The 15,390-nt window shown below is 38.6% G+C and overlaps 1 protein-coding gene across 4 annotated transcripts in view; it reads right to left on the bottom strand.

Annotated features, from left to right (window-relative positions):
• AP2A2 (adaptor related protein complex 2 subunit alpha 2) overlaps positions 1–15,390 on the bottom strand; it is a 45,566-nt gene that overhangs the window by 28,166 nt on the left and 2,010 nt on the right. For all 4 annotated transcript variants that reach the window (XM_053945229.1, XM_053945230.1, XM_053945231.1 and 1 more), the window contains exon 2: positions 3,742–3,810. In XM_053945229.1, the coding sequence (XP_053801204.1) occupies positions 3,742–3,810 (69 nt within the window). The remainder of the gene's footprint in view (positions 1–3,741; positions 3,811–15,390) is intronic.

Raw genomic sequence — 15,390 nt, 5'->3', positions numbered from 1 at the left:
TATTTTAAGACCTTTTGGTTCTAAGGCAGCAGCTTCCAGCTCTAGTTTGGAACATAAGTTAAAGAATAGCTTAACATAAGTTAAAGACCTGCTTTTCAATCTAACTCAGTGTACTTAAAAGCCAGTGTGCTGCACTGTTACTAAGCCTGCAACCAGTGAGAGAGGTCAGGAAAACGGTTTAGTCCTTGGGATGTTCACTGGGGGTAGATAAGGAAGCCTGACAAGTCTAAATCTCACTAGCTTTCACATGGCTGATTGCTACCTTAAAATCTTAGCTTTTAAAACCACAGTAATGGCTTTTGCAAAACAGAATGGACAACACTTTTCTTCGCTTCCTTCCTACACTGACCTCTGTTCATGCAGTTGGCAGCAATCCACAGATATACTGTATCAGAAGGCCACTACTCTATCTTAGAGGCTAAGAAAACTGAATTTGATTTTTATGAATGTAGCTACACTTTGAGGCAAGATCTTTATTTCTGGAGGGATAACAGTCTAAGCCCTCTACATCAAATGCTGAATATTTGTGCCAAACAACCCATACAAATCCATAAACTAGTATTTATTTACCATACTACTAGCACCAGAACAAAGATCAGCCCTACAACTCAGATCATATTTGAAGCCTGATTTTACTTCCAACAATTCAGTTTGTCACTGAAGACACTTTATGATTTTATTGTGTGACTGCCTTCACACATGGTCAGAAGACAGTGTGACTAAGCAGGCCCATCTTAAAAATAAAGCTGATGCTTTCACAGCCTGCCAGGAAAGCAATTAATTTACTGAGCTGTTACACAGCTTCAGTTTAAAACGGGTATTTAGAGCCTTATCTTAACTTCCTCCAAAGGGTTACCATGTATTTTGGGAAAATAGAGATAATTTGCTCAAATATGGAAAACCAAGTCAGCAGAAGAAAAAAAAAAAAAAAAAAAGAAAAAAAAAGGCAACAATTAACACATTGAGGCACTTCTGCATGAGCCAAAAAGAAGATACAGAAGCATGTCTGAAATCTAGCAGCCACTCTTGTAACCCAAACCCTACTAATCAATCAGAACAAAACTAAATTCTAATGCCAGAGCAGGAAAAAAAGAACAAGTCTGAATCAGGCAGAGAACAAAGTTCCTCTGATCATGGAAACAGTTTACAGATTTGTGGGCCGTTTCATTAATACACAAATTCTGGTTTGAGAGATCAAAGTGATACAACAATTTAATAAACTGTGCATTTTTTCACTCCCAAAGCAGTTACTGCTCTGACACTGAGACTTCCAGTTTGGTTCAAGCATGGGAGCAAAATCAGCTTACAGTCTGAACATGTAAAACAAAAGGCATAGCATCACTCCACACTTTACTCCTACAACTTCTTTATCACACTGGTGTAGCTTCTCTCTACTACATTCTTCTTATCTCAGTTAATGCAGAAGCATTTAAAGCAACCGTCAAGGACACAGTAATGGAGCTTCCTCATGCTTAGACAAGAGACACAGTCACCTTAAATACAGAGATTCTAAATTCCTGCTGAGCTTGCTGCACAAAAGCTGGATCAGAACCCAAAGTCATAGCACAAGTTCCATCAGTTCAAGGAAAGTATTGCTCGTCCAGAGATGTGAAACCTTATCCCAACCTGTTAAATACAAGGGTACTTCCAACACCAAGTTACCCAAACATAAGGCAGGTATCAGGCTTGACAGCTACTTGCATGCTAGAACAAAAGTAGAAATATTGAGGCTCTGTCTGCAAAAGTGTAAGAATACACCTTGCAAGTTACATGGGATGGGCATCCAGATAATGCAACAGCACGTGCTGAAGCATACAAAAGCCCAGAGGTAGACCAGACTAGTGTCAAGCAAGAACTTCTCTGTCAAGAGGTCTTGTTTCTCAGACCTTTCCCTGATTACAGCCATGCAGCCAGTCCAAAAGCTGCATCTTTGGCCAGGTACAGCCAAATAATAACTCAGGGCACCACTATTCACCACAGTTATTTAGCAAGGGGCTTCATCTTAAGTTCACAATCACACATTTGTTTTAATCCAAACTATTTAAAAACATTTTAAGGTCAGAGTTACATGAAAAGAAACTAAGCTAAACTGAATAATCTCCACTTAAACCAATAATGAAATGCATATGAAGGTCTCTTAATTTTTATATAGCCCTTCTGCAAGGAAGAACCACACAGCATGAAGTCCATGTGGGACTCCTGCAGCAGAAAGATAACAGCTATCAGCTCCTCACACTCTCAAGGCCTCAAGCAGTTACACAAAAAGTTGTCTCAACACAACTTTTTCCAAATGGCAACATTTATGTTTTTGCTCAGGCTTCATCAAGGTATTGTCTTCAGGTAATTAAAATTTTCCATCCAAAATCCATACAGATTTAGTAAGAAGCCATAATGAAGATCTGCTACAAGAAGGTTCAGCCATCTTCCACTCAAGCTACTGAATGAGCATATACTGACCTTTATTCAAAACTATTTAAATAGTGCTTAAAGGATGCTATACAAGGCATGCAGTCTAAAATTACGACACTACTTTGCTGAAAGCACCTCTATTCTCTGATCACTGCCTGATTTATGGTTCTACATAGCCAGAGATTCCTATGAATCTACAATTTCTCTGCTGCTTCACAAGTAAGCAGGGAAGAATTAAATGTTCATGTACTTTTACCTATTTTCCCAAGAGAAAAATGTAAACAAAGAGGCATGTGATTTAGAAGAATTCTAATTTAGAAGAATTTCTTGAGTGTCTTGCACTGTGGTTAACTCTTCCCTTCTAAGCTGTTGATGACACTCAGGTTTCTAAAGGTCTTTGTACACCTTTAAGAGATATACTACTTAAAATGTAGCACAGATCATACAAAGTTCAGGAAAGTTATTTGTTAATGCATCAAGTATTCCAAACAGATATGCTAGTCTAAGCGAGGATAGCAAATTCATTGGTGGTAAATTTACTACAAATCCAGCAGATTCTGAAAGCACATATAGGATGTCCACATTGCAATACCTTATCTAACTACACACACTGCCCCACAACTATTTAAACAAAACTTGCCACAGCTACTACTGTTACAATTCCATTTAAAAACGTCCCAACTGCTCCTCAGAATCTTGAAACTTTGAAACCACATACACAACTTGAGTACAACTAACAGCATGAGTTTTACCTTGTGTTGTTTAAAAGTTAATTGCTGCCTCTTGAAATTAGTTACTACATATTCTTTTCATATGAATATTTGTACTGCTGTTGCTTGTGGTCAAGATGTATGCTTCAGCTTCAGCAACTACACATTTTAATTTAATTCTGCTCTAAGACAGCCTAACCCATTACTTCCATAAAGGGCTCAGGGCTGAAGAGGGGGGAAGGAAGAGAAGTTTAAATAGATGCTGTTTTACTGGAAAAAAATCACATCCACCCATGTTACTTCAAACTAGTCACAGACTTACAGCTTTCTGGAAGCAAACAGGCTGAGCAGTCACATGGTTAGGAGGCCAAGTATTAGAAACAGTTTGTAGCCCAATTTTTGATAGAGGAGGGAGTTTGCTTCTATTATGGTCAAGCATCACAGGACTATCAGAACTGTTCTATAGGTAAGAGAACATTTTCAAAAGTGATTCTAACAGACTGCTCTAGCATTTTGCTTTAGTCAGCAGTTGACTAAAGATGTCCAAGCATGTAAAAAACAAAACCCCACAAAAGAATGTCATATGGAAATATATACAATATAGTATGATCAAGACACTTACCTTTAAATTTTGACCGAATGTTTGCTAGCTCTTTATTTATCCTCTTTATCTCTGCCTCTTTACTTTTGCCTGAAATGAAAAGAACACGTATCAGGACACAGTGCTTTGGACATCCCTCTGCCACCCGAAGCATCTTTTCACCCAAACAGAAACATACATTTGTGAACATACAAACAACAGGAGGAGTTATTACTCTTCATTTCCATCACTGGAACTAAAGGCAAACAGAGGTAACTTAAGCATCACTTTAGACAGGAATTTGAGAAGCTCTAAGGACCTCCCTGTTTCAAGAGGCTTTGCAGACTTTAGACAGTATCACTTGCATATAACCTGAGATGCCACTGCTACTGACTTTCACAAATGCTCCAGTTTTTTTGTTCCTGAAGCAGCCCAGAGAAAAGCGAATTCTACTTCCTATGTGATTACTAAGTTGACAGTGCTTTGAAAGAGTCCATCTCCTAAGCACAATCTTATAGACAAGCAGCTCAGGTTATTCCTCACCTTAAGGACAAGCCAATTTATTATTTCTCTGTTGAACAGTCATTCAGTTCAACAGCTTTAAAAACATTCTTAACAGACTGAAGAGGAACACAAGGAGTCCAAAGACTCAAGACCTCACACAGTTAGGATACAAGTTCAGACTTTCAATGTACCACATGAAAGTCATTTGAAAACCAGAAATATTTAAAATTCACACTTTATTACATGACTTGGCAATCTTATGGTTCTCAGCACCATCAGTATTTCATATCAACCTTTGATTCCAAGAATAGGTATTGGGATTTGTAGTACCAATTCAAGTTACACAGAGAAACAGCTGCAGTTTAAGTTCTGATAATGCAAACTTATTTAAGTAATATTTGCACTATCCAAACCAGCCTATTACTCTTTAGCATTTTCATTTTTGGTGACTGAGATTCTACAGACATCTGGGTCCACTGTCTCCTACATGAGTAGAAGCACAGAAGGGTAAAACAGCCAGCTCAGGCATTATTATCAGCTGCCTGTCATTTGAGGGAAGCAAGTGAAGTACATTTCAGCAATGGAGAACTGGCCATTTAGTTCTGTTGTTAATTCAGACCTGTACCTACTCAAAATTTCAACAAGTCTAAAACTTTTGTACATTTTCCAAAAGTTTCAAGTGTTCCAAGCACCAACTAACTAGTAGCAGAAAATGACAGCTTCCTTCCCTCTTCATCACATATATTTGCTACAAGGTTATGAGCAAAAGTCTCCATGCTTTGGTTCCAAATGGTCCAGCCTTATGAGTTGCCGCAATCACATGCCCTGTGTTCACACCACACATTTCCCCACACCACTGGGATCACAGCTACAGCCATGAATGTGCAAATTGGGGAGGTGACAAGGCTTGAAGAGCAGATCATGACCAGCATTCCAAAGCACCTCCAATCTCACCCCTTTCTTCAATAGAAACATCTCACAGTATTTAAAGATCACACTACATTTGCATATCCAAAAGCCTGTGTCACCTTAGGATTGTTAATCCTCCCTTTACTACTCTTTTGGGGATCTTAATAAAAGGTGACTAAGTAACTCAAGGAGACAAATGCCTTAGGATAGTTTAAGAGCCAAGTATAAAGGAATCCCCTGCCAAGTACTAATGAATCTAAATTTTGTAATTTCTTGACTTAGATTCAAAAAAAATAAATTGAAGTTAGGCACTTCTGAAACCAACTCTTGCATAAGATGCAGAAAACAGGCTTGTATTAATCTGCCTCTAACAATGGCCACAAGAGAACAGACAAAGAGCAGCCACAGCACACTGTACAATCAGAAATGTTAGGCCCAAAATAGGAGCAACTACTTCAGTTTGCCTTGTCCTTTTAAGAAAATACCTCCAGACCCCACATATTCACTTCAAATAGAATTTCCCATTCTACAACAGTGTTTTGTAAGGGCTACTGGTGAAAAGACTTAAGTGCAGGGTGCCTTGGCAGGCACCCCCACAGGGCAAAAAACAACCCACAACTTCAGAGCTCAATAATTTACAATACCTGTTCTGAAACAAATTGTAGTTGCTATCTTTATGCACCTTGATTTCCAGATAAAGTAGAAGATAATGTCCACAGTTTTAATTTGACCTAGAAATTCCAATTAACTTCTAGAATGACAAAGCTAGAGAACACTGTTCAAAGGTCAAAGATGTTCAACATCTTTATAAACACTCTGTTTATAAAGATGCATCTGTTGGAGTCACAAACTCTAACCAGTTTTCACTAATATATCATGCAACACATAATGAGTTTTGTTCTAATTTAACTTGTCAACCTAAAGAAAGATGGTTTTAAAGTAGTAACACTATTTATTGTTTAAATGGGCAGCAAGTCATACAATCTAAGACCTGAAGTGTATTCCTTTATAGATTTTAGATTTGTCTTAATTGGATTATTTATCCTGAGCACACAGCAGAGATACTCAAATGTTTGCTTCTAGGGCACTTGCCAGCATTAGGAGTTCATTACTACACTGAAGCAAGTAGTTTGCTCCAGGGACCCACCCTCTGAGAAAAGGGGCCACAGTAACATACCCCAAAAGGGTGCAAATGTTTATGTAAATAAACAACACTCCAATCTTGAAAGCTACTTGAAAATACTTCCTTTATTTTCAGCCATTCATCTGCTTCTGATGAAAAATTTAATCTTCTAAAGCTTTTCTTTTATTTTCCCTTTTACCACAGGAAGAGCGCATCTCATTAAAGACATAACCACAGAGTCTGGAGATTTTGTATTTCATTTACATTAATAGGGCAGAGAATATAGAACTCAGTCTGGGACACTGCTAGCCTGAGTAGGATATTTAGTTTTCAAATTTAGAAACTAGGTCTTTGCTCTGTATCTTTACTCTATGTTTGAAAGGAAAGTGAATTGCAATATTTACTTCAAATTTATAGCAATTGTTTCTCTAACCTCAGGAAGTGTGGTAATAATCACAATTTTAAAATGTTAAAAATAGGATGAGGAAAGGGAAACAGTAACATATCAGCTAGCTTTTCTTAACACAAGATGAAATCAAGGCCATCTTTTACTTTTTTATAACCACCAAAACCTCCTGGCAAACCTTTCAAGAATCATTATTTACCTGCTACATTCACAGATTATCAGTTACTGCTAGAAATTGGATTCTTTGTGTCCTAAGCAAGCAACAGAGCATTAAGCAAAGCCTGACTAAAATACTTCAGGAATTTGTGAAGTCAGCACCTTTTGTAGAAATAGTCTGCAGGCTCAGCAACACAAACATGGAAATCCCACCGCCATGCACACAGCTGTAGCAGTGAGATGACAGGAACACCCAGAGTCACATCTGAAGGTTTATTATCTCAAATTTTAAATCTTGCTTAGCATACGAACCAAAGTCTTTTTCGAATAATTCCTTCAGGCTGTCCTATTTTGAAGGCAGTATATGATCTCATCTAGACTATGACCAAACATAAACAGCATAGCAATCCACAGGTGATAAAAAGTTTAACTCCATGTACTGGAGATCACATTGAACAATTAAGTTTTCACCTTATTACTAATGACAATCTAAGCAAGCCTGCAATTGTAGTTTTAAAGAGCAGTACCAGCACACCAAGTGTTAAATGTCACTGAGGGCAATCACACAATGATGAGGACAACTCACAAGTTAAAACCAGGCTGAAGTATCTAACCCCAAATTTCCTCAACTCCAGCAGTTTACATTGTATAGTAACCTAATTAAAACATGATTAACTGCTTTTATTAGAGGATAACAAAGCAAAACAAAATCTCACAGTGGAAGGCAGCTTCCATTATAAAGGACAAAAGAAAACAGAAGTATCATAAACTAAGGACCAATTTTTAGCTAAATCTTCTGTCCCACCAAGTGTGGAAAGGCACTGTTAAAATGTGTTTGATTAACTGAGAAGTTTATCTAAGTTCACGTTACTCTGACTTGTCAGCACACACTGAATAATTTCTATATGCATATTCTATTTTTACCATCACTAGAAACACTCAAGTAATCTTTAGGACAGTAAAAAGGAAGATGATGACAGCTAAAGGAGTGCTATGCTGCAGGAATAAAGGCTTACATTTCAGAGCTAACAAAGGCAATTGCTCTGCCACACTTTCAGGCTGTTACACAGCTCCCAGTCTCATGAAATTATCAGAGCTGTACACCAACAAAATGTTCTGTAACCACACCATTCAGCTTGGAGAGGCTTTAATAAAGGTCATGTCATGTATACAGACTACTGGGTAGGACGGTAGTTAAGCCAGAGCACAAGAAGATTATGTTGCATATGAGTTCAGGCCATATCCTTCTCACTTTCACTTACTCAGACTTTTACCATTTTAACAGACTATCATTAAATATCTGTAATAAGTTATTAAAAGAGGTGACTGCAAGTCAGTAAGCTTTGGTTGCTGTTTTGCTGCAAAGACATGTAGTGTTTGTAGCCTTACAGCCCTACTGTACGAGTGCTGCTCATCGTCTCCAAGATGGGTACTGAGCACACAGGTACCCAGCCACAACACAGTCCAAGGTGCTTATGGGTGATTACTTCACATCTGGCAGTTTGTCAGGCTTCAGACTCCATCATGCTGCCTACTGCCTTCATTAGAGAAGGTAAATTTAGTCTGCAGAGCAGTGTTATCCTTAATTACCATCTTGTTTAACAAAGATACAGTAGGGAACATTGTAAGTCATGCAGCTCATCAAAGAACCAACTACTATTCTTGTATTTCCCAGTAATCCAGGCTACAGTCACCACTTCAGGACTGCATAAATACACCTCCATTCCTCTGTCTGGAGCTCTGTATTACAACCTAAAGAATGAGAAAATAGAGGTTACAGGAAAGGGGTTTGTTGAGTCCATTCATTTGAAAAGAACACCTGACATATCTTAATAGTAACCTGGCAGCCGGGTTGCAAGGTTAAGTAAGTGCTTCAAGGTTAGAATTAGTGGGTTGCTTTGGCTCACTCAGACAGTGACCTGCTTCATCAGGATTAACTTGTTGCTATACTAACTGCAGACTGGTAAAGGCAAGTTTGAGGCATACAACCCACCTGTGCTAACTAGAACTGCTACTAGTTTTTAACTTTCATACAAACTACTTGATATATTTCTGACCAAGCCTACACATTTATTTCCCAAAGGAAGAGAGAAGCATTTTTTTCTATCAGCAGCTACACAAATACCGAGCAGAGTTCATTTCTGCAGGCAAGGCCTTGAGACACAGGCATACTGTCAACATTTAAAGCAACAAATAAATAAATCACAAAAGTTTAGATGTTCCCAGTACTCATCTGGCTCCAATCTGCTTAATGCCAGCCTTCAGTGTAATTGAGCCCAGCCAGTAATTAATTTTGAATTTACAGACAGCTGAGAACTGCTACACTGTGCTACCTCTCAGCCTTACCTGCCCTATGGTCATCTGACAATTTACGATTACAGATGCACAACTGCTGGCATGAACTATAAAGCAGAGGATAGGAGGCTCTGTTAGCACAAGGAAAAAGCCTGCCACAAAATCATAGGTCTAATACAACATGAACTCTATTCACATTCAATTACCAAACAGGCCTTGAAGATAGAGGACAAGCCTACTTTTCTGCTTAGGAGAGAGAACACAAATACAACCAAGGTTAAGACCAGGAACTTCTCTGAATTCCTTAATGGCTAGGAACACTTACATGGGAAGAACACAGTTCTTACACAAAAGATAAATTCTCAATTTTAAAGGTGATGTTAGACATCTTCCCTGAGAGCTGTGAGTCACTGTTTTCCAAACATAAGAATGTTTCTGGTTATGTTTTCCTTAGCCTCTACATTAGGAGCATCCAAGCTGACTGACCACTTCAGTGGGAGAGAGAGCACAGCCAAACTGCTACCCAGCTTCCCTTGAGCAAAACATTGATACTCTGAGAGTCAGTTTGAGTCAAGGCTATGCTTCTTAAGAGACAACTACAGATGGTTCCTAAACACTGCTCTCATCCTGGCACACACATCCCTGCTACTACCTTGTACTGCTGCAGGTCAGTTTGGGAGCCTAACAACCAAAAGCAAGATGGCAAAGTCTAGGCTAAGGCTAAGTCATGCCAGCTTTACCACAAGTGATAGTGCCAGCAGAAGATATGACCAGGTATAGAACAAGTTCACCCATTCACTGTCTAGACACTTCAGTTGGCATAAAGCAATCAAATGACCCACTTGCCTTTTCTATTGCTAAAACAGCCTGCGAGCATGATGCAAAGACTACACTGCATTCTTGAACCCTGCTATCAGGGAACAGAGGAAGAAACTGGTTGAAAGACAGGGAAAACCAGAACAAATAATAGTATCTCCACTATAAAAATGGTAGAGATAGAGGAAAATATGCACATAAAGGTAATCAGTGCCTCCATTTTTGCCTTTGTGAAAGAGCTTTTTTACTTGCTCATATCAGTAAATTAAACCATTACTTCTACCTGCCAGTGGGACAGATACTCATGTTACCGCACTAGAGGACAGATTAGCCATTTGCTATGCAGATCATGATCTTCATGAAGTAAAACACCAAATCCATCCTCCAGCTCTCCCTAATCTCTCAGCTGGCTCTTTAGCACAGCAGGGAAGAGGGCAAAAAAAAGGCAGACACATTGCACAGCAATACATTTAGAGTGGTCTGCTTGCCCATCCTCACATTGTCAGTCTGTCTACATAAATTCCTTCATTTGGTTAAACTATCTAGGGTACTACAAAAGAGGTGCAAGCTCCAGTTCCACCCGAGTCTGAAGGAGCTTGCTGGTGCAATTGTTTACAAACTCACTGCACAGCTAATCCAGAGAGACAATAAAACACTGAACACCTTTAAAAAAAATAAAGTTAGTATTGCTTCACTTTTGTTCACAAATCAACCTGTTCAAGTCTGAAGAACAAGATGCTTTTTGTTTACTGATGTGCTAACATCCTGTTATGAACAAAAACAGGAGTGCATGCTGTCCTTCCACAAGATCTGTTTGACCAGAAGAAAAGAAGTGCCTGTCACGTTGAAGATCACAAATGGCACAAAGGCAGTTTAGGAGTGTTGTGCCTTGGGACATCTTGCTGTGATTAGATATCTTAAGACAGAGACCAGTGACCTACTGGTATTTTAGAACTTTACGTAGAGCACATTTTCTAATATTCTGCACAGTAATTGAGCTACTCTCCACAGAACTGACTTCTTCCTCCACTATGCCACTAGAGATTTGCTCCTGTAACAACACTTCTCAGGAAACAGAAGGGAGTCACAGGCTTTACTGTAATCCATTAATCCATTAACTCCTTGTCCTCATAAGAGAAGAGAAATAAGAGCACAAAAGCAGCTTTCCAATCCAGATGTAATAAACTGCAACAATTTAATACAAGTTTAATGATTTTACATGTTTACCATGGCTATTTTTTTCTAAGCACCACAAGTTAAGAGAAAATTTGAGAAGTAACCAGGTAACCAGTGTCTAGCTTAAAACCAGAGCTTTCCCTAGAATAACCGAAAGTGTACTGGAAGTTCATATCCAAGTGACTATGTGACACACAGAACATCCATCTGGCAGTTTAGGTAGCAAAACGACATTGACTGCTATCAAAAGAGAAGCTTTAAGCCAAGAAGATATGCAAACAGTAAGTGCAGGGTTAGGCTTGTACATAAAGTCTTCCTCTTTCCTTGACTGAGCAGCATCCAAGTAGTCATTTCCTTGACCAGTCTTTTCATACTGTAGAGCTACACTCCCTTCAACAAGATAAGGCAGTATTTGCACTGATTTCCTACAAGTCACTGTGGACTCTCTTCTACCTTAGTTCACATTCAAATAGAAGAACAGTTTGAGGCCTATCCTAGTTTAGCTATCACTTCTAAACTACTGTTTCAGGAACCTTAAAATACTTTTGAGCTCATTAATTAATGCAGATACGTAATAGCCTCTGCAATAGTCCTTAATTTCCTCTTATCAGTCCTGACAGGCATTCTTTATCCAAAGGATTTCAAATTAAGCAGTCCAGGGTATCTAATAGAGAGGTTGGATGTCACATGAAAGATTCTAACTCTTTACTATCTCTCCTCCATTACTCTCCTCTAAGACAAACATGCACAAATGAAACAAGCGTAAAAACAAAAAACCCCAAACAAAAAAATCCCAGCCCCTCAGAGCTCTTTGAAATGACCAGGAGCAAGCCAAGACAGAGCAGACAGGGGAAGAACAGCAGTTTTGTTTTAGAGATCCTCCTCAGACTAATTTCATGCTAATTGTGTTTTCCTTAAAGCACTCTCCTGCAAATAGTAGCAAGTGATGCAAGACTTAGTGCTTATTATAGCACGTTCTTAGGGCTGTTTTTTTTCAGGCCAGAAACTGACCATATTAGATGTGCTGCCACAGTCTTGAAGAAGCAATAGGAGAGCTAACTGAGATGCCTTGCCTTCAGTTTCTTCAAAAAGGTAAGTAATCTAAGAATACATGTAAAAAAAGTCTCTGTCTAGAGAAGTATTTCAAGTCCTGCTTTAACACAACATGCAATGCAAACAAGAACCCACAGCTCAGAGAAGCATTGTAGTAGCTTTAGCCTACACAGTGACAGCTTATTACTGACATATAATACTTACAGGTAACTAGATCAAGCTCATGTGCTCAACTTGCTCCATGTGAAGTTTGTTTCACTGGGTGGGTGTTCTCACAGAGAAAAATAACTCTATACATACCCATGTAGTCATTTAATTCATGTACATGCCCCTCCTACCTACACCTGCAATGCACTTTATAACCTATCATCCATTCAAACAGATGATCATCATATGATGAATTTAATGAACCATCTTTTTTCAATCCCCACTTGCTGATCTGTAACCTAATGCACCAGTCCCAATGCAGTAAAGCAAAGACATTTTGGGAGGTTCAGCTTCAGGATACTATCTCTTGTCCTGTACAATGAAAATGTAATGCATTAAATTTTGCATTAAGTTCTATCAGAAGAGATAGACCTTTGTTTATTATATTTGTTGGATTTTATTTAAGGAAAAAATTTGGCCTGAGGAAAAAGAAACAGTAACTTGGAAGAAAACATACAAAGAAACATTTGGAGAACAAACCCAGGAATCCCTCCTCCGTCTGTCCAACTTCTGGGGCAAAACTGAAAAGGTAAGACAGTTACCTAGCAAGGAAATTAAGAACGGTCTTCAACTCCAAACCTGTAAAAAAAACAGCTTTTACCTCTGTGTAGACACATCCCATCAACCTAAGAGGAACTGGCTTCCCAATTTTAAGTGGAGCAGGGGGTTACCAGCTTAACACTATAATAGAAACTATCTCTACATTACAGGCTGCAAAGCAAGCCTTCCTGGTTTTCAGGGTGAATAGCAGATAGCACTGTGCTGCAGCAGAATTGGTTGAGTGACAAATTACTTAAAAGTATTTCATTGTGAGATAAGCATAAAGCTGTACTCAATGAAAACAGACTCCTGATGATGTGTCTGTCAGCTAAGACAGCTGGAGAGTTTATAAAGCACCCTCTTGCATAAGCCAATTGCTTCAGCAGCTCTGCAGTACATGCACAAGAGAAGACTTAACATACTATTTAAGAATAAATATTTCTTGCAGGAGTCCATATGCTTATAACACATGCAGATCATGTTAGGTTTTAGTTCACGAGGCACATAACCCATGCAGTGACAAGGACTCCTCCTGACCTGAACTCCTAAGTTTGGATAGCACTTCACCAAACCACAGGGTTCAGAACTTTCAGCTCCACTCCACCACAATCTTTTGTACAGCATAGCCACACCTATTTTCTCAGTCACACCAACCAAGCCCTCATTAACTGGACTATCCTAATCAAGTACTGCAGTTTGGCTTTCAACCTGTAGTTTTCTTGTCTCTTCTCTGGTGTCTGTGAAAGATAAGCTAAAAACCTACTTACTGTAGTAATTAATATGTGTTACAAACAATCCAAATGAACAAGTCACTAGGAAAGTTCATGCATCTGCTGGCAAATTGACAGACATCTAAAAGAGTTATTTTCTAAAAGATATTTTTATCTGCCATCTGCACTAGGACCTCCATATGCAAAATGCAGAGCCTAAAATAAGAAGCTGCCCTGAAACAAAATTCTGGACAGCTACAAGGAACTAAAGGATAATTCATTTTCTTGCATTATCGTACTTTGAAAATTCACTTGATCTTTGTATGAATAAAGAACATTTCATTTTGAAAGAAGACACTCAATGTGACAGCTTCACAGAGACTAGAGCGAAGTGCTAAGAGCTTCTCTTAGCCTTGAAATATTTTACAATTGCTGCTGCAAGTAGTATTCTAACTGTTTTTAGCGAAAAACATCACAGACTTCTGAGAAATCAGTGTACTTTAAAATAATCTGCTTTAAAAAATACATCTGACATAGAAATATTTAAGACAAAAATCAAGAAGTTTAATAGATAAAAAAATATGTCTAAACAACACAGAAATGACAACCAAGCTTTGAAGTATTAAAGACAGGCTGGTAGTGCGAGCTCCTTGTTCACAATCAGCTACAGTTGTAAACACTGAAAACTGCTATCAAGTATGACTTATGTGAAGCCTGTAACAGACTGGTATAAAGATAGGCAAGACAGGCATCACTCCCAAATCAGTAACATATCCAACCTGTAAGAGAATCCTGCATTATTTAGTGCTGCAGACATTGTAGATACAAATGTCAAAAAAATAAATCTTGATGTAAGGAGATCAAGCATTTCCAAAGGTACACAGTCAAAATTTATATGAGTACCCCCGAGAAGTTTAGGTTACTTGAATTACTTGAAATCACATGCTGTGCATCCATCCGAGCACAGTCAGCAGACAACAACTGCACTTTCATTTTTCAGCAAGATCTATAATGTACAATCCTTATTTGTGCAGAATCTTTCAGAATACCCCCCCATCCACACCATGTTTCACTATTACTCATAATCTGGAAAGGCTATTGGCAAACTAAAAGTGCCAAGCCTTTGTGGCAGTATTAAAAATAGATACAAGAGTCCAGCAAAGCCAAAATTTGGATTGAAATTAAAAATGCCAGCATAACTTTCCACGTTACGGCAACTATCAGATATTTAGTCCAATTCTAAGGATAGAAATAGAGGTCAAGAGCTGCACATGGTGTCTAGTTTCCCTCCCTTCTCAGAAAAGGAACACTTGCTTTCTTTGCTTACTCAAAAGATGCTGTCCACCTTAACAACTGCTACTTTTTGTTCTTCACAACATCTAGCTCCTCACTGAAGAGGCAAAGAGGGAGTTTAGCCAATAGCAGTACCTACAAAGCCCAGAGTCTCCAGAGAGTACTTCTGTGAATATTCCAGGAAGCACTTTTGTGAATCTTAGTCTGTGTACACTAGCCCAGGGTTAGCTAGCAGCACTCAGAGCTCCACTAAAGGAAAGGCTCAAATGCCATTCACAGCTATTTGGAAGCTTCAAACATCATCTACTAGCGGCAATACCAGCTCTTCTGCAGCTGTTTAGAAGATGCTGCTACTTTTTTCATTATGAAGACAAGAAAAATACACGAGTAATTACAGCTTCCACACATCTGTCTGGACAGAGACAAAACATTTGAGATATACCACTATTTGTTTAAAGAGTCAAAGTGTTAACATCTTATTTGTATCACAGTAAGTTACATCT

This window comes from Vidua chalybeata, chromosome 6 (assembly GCF_026979565.1).
Source record: "Vidua chalybeata isolate OUT-0048 chromosome 6, bVidCha1 merged haplotype, whole genome shotgun sequence".
Classification (NCBI taxonomy): domain Eukaryota; kingdom Metazoa; phylum Chordata; class Aves; order Passeriformes; family Viduidae; genus Vidua; species Vidua chalybeata.
Note: the sequence above shows the minus strand (reverse complement) of the source record. Positions and strands in the feature narration are given on the sequence as shown.